Raw genomic sequence first — 13,296 nt, 5'->3', positions numbered from 1 at the left:
TGGCAGTAAAAAACACCATTGGCAGAGGCCGCATGTACAGTATTCTAGTTTAATAAATAAATAACCTAACACACTGTCTACTATGTGAGCAAGTCCAGCTCTGACTTGGGAAGCTTGTACTGTTTCGTCCTGTACAGTAGTTGGGAAAAGACGTGAGTTCTTCTTCCTTACGCTTCTTCTGGCTGCGGGAGCTTAATACCTGGGAAAAGAGGTGAGACACGAAGCTTTCAGTGAGCGCAGAGGCGTAAAACGTGCGCGGTTCTTGACTTATCGGCCTCAGACAGGTCTCGCTCGCCCCTCACTCCGATCATTTTGGGGGTTTGGGAGCCCTCAGGTCGGCACCAGCGCCTGGGCGAGTTGTGTCCGACATGACTCCGGGGACATCCTTCTCCAGGGCTCACCGGGACGAGGGAAGTGTTCACCCCCAGCTCTGACAGCTCGCTGGGGGCGCACCCACTTGCTCTCGTGGCAGAAAGGAGCGCTGGGACTTTAATGAAGGGGAAGATGTTCTTTCTAACGGGCTGGCCCCAAACAGCGACGAGCTGAGGACTCCTACCGCGCTGCGCTGTCATCTACTCTGTGCAGGCTATGAGGAAGCCAGCGCCCACTGGCAGAAATGGGGAGGGAGCGTTAAACAAGTGGGGGTAGATGCTCAAGGGCACAAAGAGGAGGACAACACGTCAGGAGGACTATCTGCCCCCACGTGTGATAGAGAGTGCGCTGCATGGAGAGCACACTGCTCGCCGCAGGCTCGGGTGCGATGTCTGTGTGGTGTCAGGGCTGACTGCGTCAATCGAGTCTGGATTAACAGTGTCGTGTTGGACGACGGATTTATACGGGCTGGTTTGGACAGGGCTGATCCTGCCTCGGGACTAGATGATCCCTGAAGCTCCCTTCCAGCCCCACTTCCCTATGACTCTTCCCCAGAGGAACGTAACCCTGGGGAACGGGCCTCGGTGCCCGTTCTGCGCTCGTCGAGCTTGAAAAATAATTGGGCATCTGAGCTGGCCGGACGGCCGCGCTGCGAGCTCTGCTGCTTTCCAACGACAGCTGCCGCTGGGTATGCCAGGTGGCCTCGTCTCGGCAAGGCGCCGAGGCAGAGCTCTCCCTGTCCTGCACCCCCACTGCACACAGCATGTTGGGACACAGGAGGGCAAGGGGCCTTCTGGGTCAGTCTAGCCCCACCTGGCCAAATGGCAAGCACCAGGTCACCAGCGATACCCTCCCTCTGGATCGGTGAGATCAGGCTCTTAGGTCCCTGCCACACGTTACATATATCATGCAATTAACTGGTGAATCGCGCCGTAAACTCAGACCAGTCATACGTGCAGAGTAATGATGAGCATGCCATAAAAATATCCATCCGGCTATAAAGAGAGCTGATCAGCTACAAAGTTAGTGGCTGAAAATGCGTAATAACTTTACAGCGGGTTTCAATCCAGCTTTAGTTTGAATGTGTGGCAGGACCCTAAATCGTGCACGTTCTTGCTCATGCAGACAGCTTCGAGCTGATCCCCGCACGCGCGCAGATGTGGGCAGCTGTATCGCCCCCTCCCCCACCTCCCAGAGAGGAATGGGCTGCCCCAAGCCAGCACCTGTAGTAGTTTGGTTTGAAAGGCCCGTTCTTATTCAGCCCCAGGTATTTCGCTTGCTCGTCCGTCAGCTCGGTCAGGTGCGCATCGAACGTTGGGAGGTGCAGACTCGCCACATACTCATCTGGAATGAGATCAAGGCCTGGGAAGTGAGCGAGGCCCTGGGTCCCCCCCTCAACACCACCCTTCTGCACGGGGTTCACGGAAATGCTCGCTACACAGGGTTTTGCAGACTAAAGTCCCGAACCAAGTGCAACGGTCTGCTGTGGCCCATCCTGCCTGTAAGAGGAGTCCTGTCCCGGTACAGAGTGCAGGGCCTGCTCTCCTGGGTCTTCATGCCCCGCCACCGCTTTAGTGTTTCCTCCTCTGTTCATCCATTTAGGTCTCACCAAGCAGTGCCAGACCGGGAGGGCTGTGGCTTGGGCAGGGGTGTGGAGATAAGACTCCACCCTGGAGCTACAGCACTGCTGCCCACCTTCCTGCACGGAAGAGCTTGGGGTCTCCTCTCTACAGACCCTGAGACGTGCAAACCTCCTGAAAAGAGGTGCCTGCTTTCAGCGGGACCGACAGCCTTGCTCAAGGTGATGCCCAAGAGGGCTGACTCAGCTCTCCGCTCTCATTCCCCAGACACAGAGCCCAGCAGGAAGAAAGGAGACAAATGCAATATGCCCAAGCCACTGAGGTCTCCCACCCCTGCTCCACCTCCATGACAGGAGAACAAGGTGCCGGGTCCATCCTTACCCATCTTCTTCGGCAGCAGGTAGACATCCTGCTTGTAGCGCCCTTCTGGGGCGTTGTACAGCTCTATCAATGCCAGAGCCTGCAGAGAGAAGACGTTGGGCTCAGTCACCCTTGTTTTGGTCCAAGTAGACAGCATCAAGGAGAGGCCGTGGCACTAACCAGGCTCCTGCCCCCTGCACCTGGACCCCGCTCACCTGAGTGGTTGCAGTGATGGACAGCACGAAGGTGGGGACGGTGGAGCAGCTGAGGTTCAGCAGACGGCCCTGCAAGACAGAATAAGACCGTGGCCTTGCCGTGCGTCTCGGGCTGGAGGGGCACGGAGCCCTCCCAAATCCGTGCAGGAGATGCAGGGGCGATTCAAGCTACCGGTGACGTGTCCCCGTCTGGCTTGGAGCACAGCAGCTCTCGGACAGCGCACAACTACGCACCGCAGACGTGGAGGTTCCCTACGGGACCTGCCGGGAGATCTAGGGGAGCAGGAGTTAACTCGACTGGACCCGACCCAGGATGCTGGGATTAGCCTTTGCAGCCTGGTGAAACCTGCCAGCAACCGGCCTCCGCAGCCGTGTCTCCCTAGCACCCTACTGGCCACGGATTCAGTGGCCCAGAGAGCTCCCCCTGGCGAGTCACCAACAGCCACGTGTCGCTGCCAAAAGATTTCCCCTGATCCGAGCGTTGACCAGCCGGGCCCAGCTTCAGTCCGGCCCTCGGCAGAGCTCACAAGCTGGGGTGGAACGGATGTGGGGAGGCAGGTGGACCTGCACGGGGATGCTGCCTCCTGCTTCTGCAGGGAAGCCCTTGGACATGCCTGCCGAGAGCTGGCTTCCTCAGGCGACAGGTCACAGCCCCAGGGAAGCCATGTCTGCATTGCTCATCTTCTCAGCAGTCCTCAGCTGACCTCTCAGTCACTGTTCGTAGCTCAGCTGAGGAGAGTTAATGCTGAGCAAAGCCAGGGGAGGAACTGCTGTGAGGGAGAGGCTGTGAGGGGAACGTCTAGCTTGGGCAGACACCGCAGGGATGCGGGTGTCCCAAATCCTCCTCGCCCAAGAGACCTTCCAGCCCACGCAGCACAGGCTCTGAGGCTCCCTGGCCGGGTTACAGAAGTGACCTACAAGGCCCCTGACCTTCACGTGCCGCTTACCTCCGCCAGCAGCACTATCCTCTTTCCGTCTGGCCAGATGACGTGGTCTACTTGAGATCTCACCCTCTCCCAAGTCAGCTCGGGGGTCCGCAGGCTGGCCTGGAACACGGGGCTCCCGTCATTTAAAGAACCGGTGATGCGTCAGGAAAGGGAAACCGCACGGTGCCCCCTTCCACCCGCCATGAATTGTGCATGAGGAGCTGCTCGCTCATTTATCACAGCCCCTGCTCTAGCAACAGCCAGCGCTTGAACTCTTCTGACTGTAAAAGCAGTGATTAACTTCAGGCCCATCCATCGCTGCCAGCACAAAACACCTGGTAGGGCCAGGAGTGCAGAATATGATGGGCGCCCCTATGGATGCCCAGAGCAGTGGTTAGGCACCTCAACAGGTGACTGACTGATCTCTGAGCCTTTTGTTGCTGCAGCAATGAGAGGCAGGAGAGGGGAACCCCCGGAGTCCCGTCCCCGTCCCCACCCCCCGCCCTGGAGGGACCCCCGGTCTTTACCACATCGATTTCGGTGTTGGAGTGCCCCATGTTACACACAATGCAGCTGTTCTTCATTCGGTCGAGGTGTTCTCTTGTCACCACGTTCTTGTTGCCTTTCAACACAGAAGGTTGTGGTGCTAAAGACCAACGCGGACCGCGATGGAGCGCAGGAGTAACGTTATTATCAGACAGCGACAAGCAAAATGCTCCCGAGCGCCAAGAACGGTGCTCACAGTTGCCCGCTCTCCCTCGCCCGAAGCGCAGCCCTGCCTGCCCCGTTTGCTTCCCTTGGTCTCTCTCCGTGCAGCTCCCTGAGCCCATGTGCCCACAGCGGCGCTTTTGGGATAGGGCTGGGGACTCGTGTGGCCTCCTGCTGCAGTATTTATGCTGGGGGTGGGTGTGAGGTGCGTGTAGGGACAAGGGGTAACACACTAGGGATATTACAGGCCTGTCACATGCACAGCCAACCCTACAGCAGCCAGGAGCCTGTGGTTTCAGGAGAGAAGCTAACAGGAAGGTGTGTGCTAGCTCGGGGGCAGCCCCTGGCTACTGACGGTTAGCAACTGGACACGCATGCTCCGAGCAGCCAGGTTTGCATCTTCGCTGCCCGCTCTTTTTGGAAGTGCTCGACCTGCCACTCAGGTGCCCTTCACCTCGCAGCGAGCCCCCCCCTGCCCTGTGACCCACGCACCTGTACAGGTGATGACAATGTCGACTTGTCTGATGACCTCGTTAAGCTTGACGAGCCGGAACCCGTCCATGCTGGGAGGAAAAAAGAAATATACCGTGTGTGAGGATGGACAGGAATAGACCAGGTCTGGAGGATCCCCAGGGGACCCCAGCTGTTAGCGCGAGCCCTCCGGAGCCAGAGACGGGGCTTCCCGAAGGATCTGCGCTACCCCAAGAGCAGGGGCGGCTCGAGTTGCTACCTCAGAGGAGCTCAAGTGCCCGGCGACCGAGGAACTGTTGCTCTGAGGCACTAAGTAGGCAGGTTTGTTTTACAAAGGGGCTGAGCACCCAACAACTCTCAGACACCAATGGGTACTGGGGGCGCCGGCAAGGCTGGAAAGAAAGCTGGTTTCTTTGGGGATCCAAAGATGCAAGCCCCTTACTACAGGGGCTTTTGCCTTCCTTTGTAGCAGGGGGATGGACCTCTACCTGGGATCTCTTGAGTGCATTTTAACCACCTTTTACATTGGCTGCCGTGGTTCCCCTGCTTCACCTGTGTCTGGTTCACGTGTGATGTCTGTCTTGTGTCGAGGTCGATGGTAGTTTTACTAAGAGGTTCAATTATGGATTTGCCTGGGGATGGCATGGATAGGGATGATCCTGCTTCAGGCGGGGGGTGGGACTTGATGTGACCTCTGGAGCCCTCTCCCAACCCTGCTTCTCCATGATCCCAGCCTAAACTTGCCCTCTGCCTTGAAACCTCCAGGCTCAGAGATTTTCTGGGCTGACCTATTAATCTCAGCTTGCAAGGCCATCCCCAAATTCAAATCCCTCCTGCCATCTTACTCCTGTTACGTTCATGAGCTGAATTGGATGCAAGTTTTCTCCCTGGGGTTTCTGGCCTCACTTGCGCAGCACCGAGTGCGCCGCTGGGGTGAAACAACCAAACGATTGAAGCAACAATTTTGTTCACACACAAGGCAAAGCAGAGCCCAGCTCGGTCCCCTGCAGCTGATCGACACCTGTGTTTGGGTCCAAGTAGACAGTATCAAGGAGAAGCAAATCAGATCTGCTAATTAAGCAGCCTCCATTAGCCCTTTTCTGACCGTAACCGTGCTCCAAGTGTGTGTCGTGAGAAGGGAAGGGGCTGTGTGTTTATTAAAGGCCGTAACAGCTTCCAGCACTTTGCAAAGCGACTCCCCAGGCTTGGTACCCCTACGGCACAAGTGCAAACAGCATCGCTGCAGCCAGCCGGGTTTCCTATGGAAGAATCCAAGCCAGAGATCGCTGCGGCATGCACATGGGAGGACACGGCAACATGCGCTGAGCCTCAGGGGTGATGCTGGCATCTGCAAGGCATGACTGGAGCCCAGAAGATGGGAGCCCGGCTGGGATGGTACGGGACGGATGAGTCTTTTACCCTGCCAGTGGCACCACGACACCTTTGAACTGCTTCCTGCTTCCTCTAGCTGGAGCAGTGGAGCTGGCCTGGCAGCAGACAGCTTAGCAGGCAACTCCCTAGGAAAGAAGACCCCTCTCCTGTAAAACTTCTGGACCCCTGGGGAACCACACAGCCCTACATGCCGGACTGGGCCAGCGAGCATCCCCAGACCCAGTGCACGGGGTCAGTCCATGCATCGGATCTGGTCCACGGACCTGCTGTAGAGGGACTGTGCCCTCACTCTCCCTGCCACAGAGAACAAGCCACAGCGGGACCCAGGCCGTGGGCACGTCCTCTTACCAGGCCTGCAGGGCACAGATTGGATCGATCTCGGTCACGTACACTATGGAGCCCATGGCCTTCAAAGCCGCGCAGCAGCCCTTTCCAACCTGCAGAGAGAGAACAGCAGGGAGGGAGCAGGTGAGATGCTGGCGGCTCCGTAGGCACCCAGGAGGCTCTAAGTTTCCAGGCCAGGTACAGCAACGCTACAGCAAGCACAGCCTGCTTCCTACAGCACGGAGCCCCTTTCTGCAAAGGTAAGGTCAAACCCTTTCTCCTTACTTCACGTCAGCCAAGCCACAACACGCTGCCGGAAGCATCATCGTAAGCTCGCGGAAAAATTGTCACTGGAAGTCTGGAGCGGTTTCCCTGCAAAACCCCCTTTTCTAGCTGAATCCAGACCTAGCCTTTCTGGCTGCATGAAAATCCTGGGTGCAGGCTTCAGGGAACTGCTCTGGCCTCTGCCTTAACAGCCAAACGCTTTGGGAAATAATCCATCTTACCGCTGCCCGGTTGCTTAGTTTCACACCTGCCACCCCTAGAAAGCACCAACAGATAATTACACGTATCCCAGAGGAAGCCTACAACCTTTCCTCTGTTTGAGCAGGTCTGCAGTAACGTTTCAGTCTCTTGGCATTACCATGACCCTCCGTGCACTCGAATGCGATAGGGGAATTCACGAGCTCGGCTAACCGGCCAAGGACTTCCCTAACGTGTTTGCCTGTGTGCTCGTTCCTGGAGCTCGGTGGAACAGGCGTTCACCGTGTGCGATCGATTCTTATATCTCAGTCGAGCCACCTGATGTTTGCTCAGGGACTCATGTGCAACGAGCTGGGGGATCTCCATCCAGCTCCCAGCGCACGAGTGCAGACCCGACTGGAACTAGTCCACAAGCCGAGCCCTGGGAAGAGAAGTTTCTTTACATCGGGGAAGAAGAAGAAACACTGGCAGATCCAACTGAAGAGGGATTACCATACTGTCACGTACAACACACCTCTTTCAAAACCCGGGGGTTCATCTGAATTCTGAGGTGCACTGTATGCAGGCAAATAAGGCAAATGATTTGCCCCAATTGTATTTTAATACGTCTTGTTGTATGGCTACATTTACATCAGACCTTACTTTTAAGATCCACTGGTACAAGGAAAAAATGCACGGGAATTTGTAGGTTAAAAATCCTATTTTGTCTAATAGGGCCGTTCCCTTCTGAAAGGTTGCAGATACGAGCAAGCGCAGGGAGGAGCCCAGGGGACATGAAGTGCCCTCAGACAGAGCCAAGCCCAGGGAAATTCATTTTGCAACCACAAGCAGCAGCAGCTAGCAAATGGTATTCAGTGATGAAATATTAAAGCCTCACCTCTCCGTAGCCGCACACCACCACTTGTTTTCCTCCAAACATCATGTCTGTCGTCCTTTTAAGGCTAAGAAAAAAAGAAGATTAAAACAACCCACAGATTTTAGACAAGTATCAAGAGATGGTGGTAACCAGTGAGTGCTGCTGACAGGCTGGATTTGGGGGCTTAGCTGTTGTGAAATCCCCTCTATCCCCACAGACATCGCTCCATCTGGTGGGACCAGGTCAGCTGCTCACGCTCTAAGGACGCAGGGGAAGAACCTCAGGTTTTCAGAGTCATAGAAAATGAGGGCTGAAGGGCTCTCAGGAGGTCACATCTAGTCCAACCTCCTGCTCCAAGCAGGACCAGCCCCAGCTACATCATCCCAGCCAAGGCTTTGTCAAGCCAGGCCTTAAAAACCTCCAAGGACGGAGACTCCACCACTTCTCTAGGTCCGTGTTTCTCAACCGGTGGGCCGAGACCCAAAAGTGGGTTGCAAGAGTATGTGAAAGGGTCGTGAGCAAGTCCCAGAAAAACATGCAAAAGCACGGGTTTCCCCTTGCACGCTGGCTGCTCGGGACGACAGGAGGTAGCGGGAGCACGTGCATCTCCGCGTGCAGACGCACGTGGCCAGCATACTGTCTGGAGACCTGGGGGTGTGTGTGGGGGGGAACGTGCATGTGTCCGGCACTGAGGAAGAGTGGCCAGGCGTGGGGCTGTGGCAGGGCAGGGGGAGCAGGGAGGGGAAACGCTCCTGGCCCGTCAGTGGTGGAAGCGGGTGGAGACGGTCCTTCACAGCGGGGAGCTGGGTGCCTGGGCTGGCGGCACAGGGCCAGTGCTGACACACACCGGGACCTGCACTCGCTGCTTGGTGGGTGGGCCGGGAGCAGCATTTGCTGCTCATGTTGTGGCCCAAGCAGGACGAGGGCAGGTGGGGGCTCCCTCTGGTAGGGCCGGGGGAGGCAGGGGGCCGCGAGTCGGGGGTGAGGGGCCCCAGCATGGCCCGGGTGGGCAGGGGACTGTGGATCGGGTGCCAGCAGGACCGGGGGGCGTGGAATGGGACAAGCCATCGATCTTGGCAAATGGTGCCCAGTCTGAAAAAAGGCTGAGAACCACTGCTCTAGGGACCAGTGCTTCCCCACCCTCCTAGTGAGAAAAGCCTTCCCAATATCCAACCTCAACTTCCCTTGCTGCAACCTTAGCCCATTGCTCCTTGTTCTGTCGTCTGCCCCCACCGAGACCAGCCCAGCTCCATCCTCTTTGCAACCCGCTGCAGGGAGCTGAAGGCAGCTATTCAATCCCCTTGGTCTTCTCTTCTGCAGACTAAATCAGTCCAGTTCCTGTAGCCTCTCCTCACCAGTCCTGTCCCGCAGCCCTACAACCACTTTCACTGCCCTAAGCTGGACTCTCTCCAACTTGTCCACATCCTTCCTGTAGTGGGGCCCACAACTGGACACAGGACTCCAGATGTGGCCTTACCAATGCCAAATAGAGGGGAAGAATCACTGCTGGCAGCGCTCCTACCAATGCAGCCCAATGCCATTAGCTTTCTTGGCACCAAGGGCACACCTGTTCAGCTTCTTGTCCTGTCACCCCCAGGTCCTTTTCTGCAGAGCTGCTGCCCAGCCCGTCACCCCAGCCTGCACCGGTGCATGGGATTGCTCCATCCTAAGTGCAGGACTTTGCACTTGTCCTCATTGAACCTCATGAGATTTATTTTGCATTTTCCTACTTTAAGTCTGATAGTCCATTTAGATGAAAATCCTATTGAATTATATATGCACCTTCAAGGGCAAGCTTTGGCCCACTGGCCTTCTAGGAGGTCATAGAGAGCTTGCCTCGAGTCCCTCCAGAGCCAGTTTTCCCTATGGCAGCACTGGGTACAGCCAGCCCCAGCACAGGGCTGGGATGAAGGAGAGCTGCCTACGTAGCACCCCCAGAAAATATCTTCTGACTCTTGAGACCAGCCTTGCTTAGCACAGAGGAGACTGCCGCCAAAGGGACGGACGAAGAGCAGCTTCCTGGTACAACCTGGCTGCTCTGCACAAATAAAACTCTTCCTTCCAGTCCCTCTCCTCTTGGCATCTCCGTAAGAGCGTCCTACATTGCGGTCTATTTTTAGCCTGCGTAAATGGGTTAGCAGTGTGGGGAAGGTGAAGTGCTCTTACATTTTCCACTGAATTCAGAGAGAAGCCCCGGGGGATTTAATGGCCCCTTGGCACCGCCCGATATGAGAGGGCAGAGCCAGAACTGTATGGCCTGCATCCTGATGTAGCTGCAGCCAACACAGCGCAGAGTTTCCTTGTGGCCCGTAGGCACTGAGAGCTAACACGGACTCCATGCACACCGCGAGTTATTTCTGGTATTAGGAAACAATTCTTCAGACCCCTGGCAGCAGGGTCTGTCTTCCCGTGGGGGTACGCTGCCCAGCTCAGTGGCACCCCAACCCTGGGCTAAGGCCTGCATATGCCTGCACGTGCAAGTAAACCAGGGTGATTGACCACACAGCCAGCACGGTTCTTAGGGATGTTGCAGTTCATGTACAAGCTGCCATACATGAACTTGTACCTCGGACACACAAGCCTGAAACCTTGAGCACCAACTCTGTGCAAGCACGTAGTGGGCAGCGGGGCTGTGACCTTCACTCAGCTACTGACGCTCATACGGGGAGCTGAGGACGTCCGAAGCAGGGAGGGAGGGTGGGTCCATCCTGGTTCCACAAGGACCACATCATTTTGAAGGACCAGAGCTGAAGTAACCATTCCCTCTTCAAATGGGCATCAGTGAGGATCCCCTGTAGGAGACCAGCAAGCAGCATCCTCTGGCTTTGAACAGACCAAACAGAGCTCAGAAGGAGCCTTGATGGATAGTAGGTTGAAGAGTATCCACCAGCTTGTAGCACAGCACGATGCCCTGGGCCACTGCTTATTCTTTGCAATAAAAAGCGCTCAGCTGACTACACGTACTGCTCGCATACAGACTCTGCTAAGGCAGCAACCCGTGTAGGCCTCAGGGGAGCCATGACGGATACATGAATGGTTTACACAAGTTTAAGCTGGAAAGTGTATTTGATCAGGTTGTACAGGTTGATCTCAGGGTTGGCAGACAAGGCTGGGGCTGGAGGGGTGATGTTTGGACAGTGCTGGGTCTCGAACCAATTGAAGGGGAGCTGGGAACGTTTCAACCTCAGTACTTTTCACCCCGGGGCACTCTGTAGTCTCGGTACTCCTGGCTGGACGGTGTTAGGGTGCATCCACCATGACCCGGGATTAAAACCAACATGCTCAGTTGATGTTCCCTGGGTGAGTGGATGGATCCTGGGTTTCCAGGGCCTCAAAGGAGGTCTGGAGAGCTGAACTGTGTACACAGCCTAATAACGTGCAGCAAGCCTACCAGCATGGCCAGGACTGCAGTCTACCCACGTAACAGGAACTGGATTGAGAGGAACCTGTCCTAAGGCAGGCATGCCTTGGCTGTCATCATGCCTGTCCTAGCTCCTGTTTCACCTACTACCCATCCTGGAACCAAGTACACCATCTCAGTGTATCAGGAAGCCTAGATGGGCAAACACATAGCTGAGGTTTTGCCAGATTTGCTTGGTAAGATCTCCTCCTGATAGCCAGCTGTCTAAGTATGGACAGACACATACCCTTTTTCTCCTGTGTGCCATTACAATGGTGAGGCGCTTGGTGCAGAGACAACAGACCACGGATTAGACAAGCTCCCCTGCAAAGTGCTCAAAGCAGGACCAGTCCCAACTACATCATCCCAGGCAAGGCTTTGTCTAACTGGGTCTTTAAAACTTCCAGTGATGGAGATCCCATGGTCTCTTCTGTTCCTTTTGCTTCGTTTGAAATGTTCAGAAGAAATAGAAAGAAGGAATTGGAGAAAACGAGTGAAGAATTTCTTCATAAACCAGCTGTTTGGCTCAGATAAATGCTGTGGCCAGCTGGAACCAGTCAGGGCTCTCTTACTGGCACAGGGGCTGTAAGAGGACCAAAGGGGATTCATGGCTGCTTCGCCCTGCACGCTCTTGGTAGGGAGCATGAGGAGATAGCAGGTTCAAGCACAGTCAAAGGGGTCTGAGCGTGCACATGAGGAGTGAACACACCTCCATGCAGTGACACGCTATGGGAACAGATGCACGGCTCCTAATTCAGCTCTATAAACCTACTTCAAAAGCATTAAAGAACCTTGGAAGAGTATCTTTATCGTGACGCTCGTGGCCCTGACCGCTACAGTCTGCTATGTGCTCAGATACAATCTAGTGTCAACATGCTGCGGAAGGCAGAAATACCGCCCCTTTTGCAGAGGGCAGACAGAGAGCACCGAGATTAAGCAACTTGCCAAGGTCACGCAAGGAGTCTGTGGCTGGATTAGAACCAAACCCTGTTCAGACCAAGGAAAGAAAATGAACAAGCAAATGATTCAGACCTAGGAAGTCAGTCTACTGCTGTGGCTGGATGTATAACGCCGTACCTGAGAGCTGGTATGGACACAACTTGTTTGCACCCAGGCCCAGGTTCAGTGCCATGTTGAGGAATTCCAACTTCTCTGAAGCACCAGGTTTGTAGCTACCAAGGACGTGGGATGACAGACAAGATGGATAAAGGGTCTGGTCTAGTAAGGTTCCTCCAGAAGAAACCGATATTTAACACAGTGATTCTCACGCAGGATGCTGTGGTAGCACCCACGTGCACTGTGAGATGCTTTCAAGGGTGCCATGCAATATTAGCACTGTTAGGTGTGCAAACACCTGCTCTTGATTCACACGACATTTCAAACAGGAATCTACAACGCCGTCCCCTATTGTGGCCTTTCTGAGGTCTTGGCAACAGAAGAAATTTTCTATTATTTTTCCATGATCAAAAAAACAAGAGATAAAGCTAAGAGCTGGTATTTTCCAAGGGACGCCCGAGCCTGAAAAAAGTTGAGAACCACTGGTTTAAAATGTTCGCAGCCCTGTGTCCAATCAAACACACACAAGCCTTCAAGGCAGAGAGTGCTCGGTCGGAGCAGCCACACATACCCATCCAGGATGGATTCTCTGCAGCAGTAGAGGTTGTCAAACTTCTGTTTGGTGACAGAGTCGTTGACGTTCATGGCTGGGACACACAGTTTTCCAGCTTTAGACAACTGGTACAACCTGTCAGGAGTAAAGACAGGGACACAAAAACGATCAATACCGTAGCTTCCTTCTGTTTCTCAGTGGTCTCGGGCCTCTGCCGGTTGTTATATCCATGGCTGGATGCCAAGCAGTAGCAAAGGGAAGCTCTAGAAACGTACTGGAAAGTACCTTACCCAGCTTCGAAGTGCGAAGTGACATCCACACTTGCACTCTTTGCCCTCCCCCTCTAGAAAGCAGTCTGCCATTGCTAGGTTAGGACCCAGAGGACTACATCACACCTTATGTGGAGCAGCAGGACGTGTCTCCTGCAGCTCTCTTGTGCATGAAGGAAGACACTGAGAAGTGCAATAATCAAGATCAATAGCTAGAACAAATTACTCCTTAAAATGGCATGGTCTGCACAGGCAGGGCAGTACAAGGCAGCTACAGGCACAATGCAGCATGGGCCAAAATGAACTTTTAATGGCAAGGTGTTGAAATGCA

The 13,296-nt window shown here is 54.9% G+C and overlaps 1 protein-coding gene across 6 annotated transcripts in view; it reads right to left on the bottom strand.

Moving 5' to 3' along the window:
* Positions 1-35: 35 nt before the first annotated feature.
* AHCYL2 (adenosylhomocysteinase like 2) overlaps positions 36-13,296 on the bottom strand; it is a 160,024-nt gene continuing 146,763 nt past the window's right edge. For 3 of the 6 annotated variants that reach the window (XM_019487654.2, XM_014607542.3, XM_019487653.2), the window contains exons 8-17: positions 12,715-12,831; positions 7,709-7,772; positions 6,373-6,461; positions 4,654-4,724; positions 3,981-4,075; positions 3,475-3,573; positions 2,528-2,596; positions 2,334-2,412; positions 1,596-1,716; positions 36-199 (exon numbers count right to left, since the gene is read on the bottom strand). In XM_019487654.2, the coding sequence (XP_019343199.2) occupies positions 193-199; positions 1,596-1,716; positions 2,334-2,412; positions 2,528-2,596; positions 3,475-3,573; positions 3,981-4,075; positions 4,654-4,724; positions 6,373-6,461; positions 7,709-7,772; positions 12,715-12,831 (811 nt within the window). In that variant the 3' untranslated portion in view covers positions 36-192. Of the gene's footprint in view, positions 200-1,595; positions 1,717-2,333; positions 2,413-2,527; positions 2,597-3,474; positions 3,574-3,980; positions 4,100-4,653; positions 4,725-6,372; positions 6,462-7,708; positions 7,773-12,714; positions 12,832-13,296 lie in introns of all 6 variants that reach the window. The other 3 variants (XM_019487652.2, XM_019487655.2, XM_019487651.2) reach the window with 1 other exon arrangement.

Source organism: Alligator mississippiensis, chromosome 4 (genome assembly GCF_030867095.1).
Source record: "Alligator mississippiensis isolate rAllMis1 chromosome 4, rAllMis1, whole genome shotgun sequence".
Classification (NCBI taxonomy): Eukaryota; Metazoa; Chordata; order Crocodylia; family Alligatoridae; genus Alligator; species Alligator mississippiensis.
Note: the sequence above shows the minus strand (reverse complement) of the source record. Positions and strands in the feature narration are given on the sequence as shown.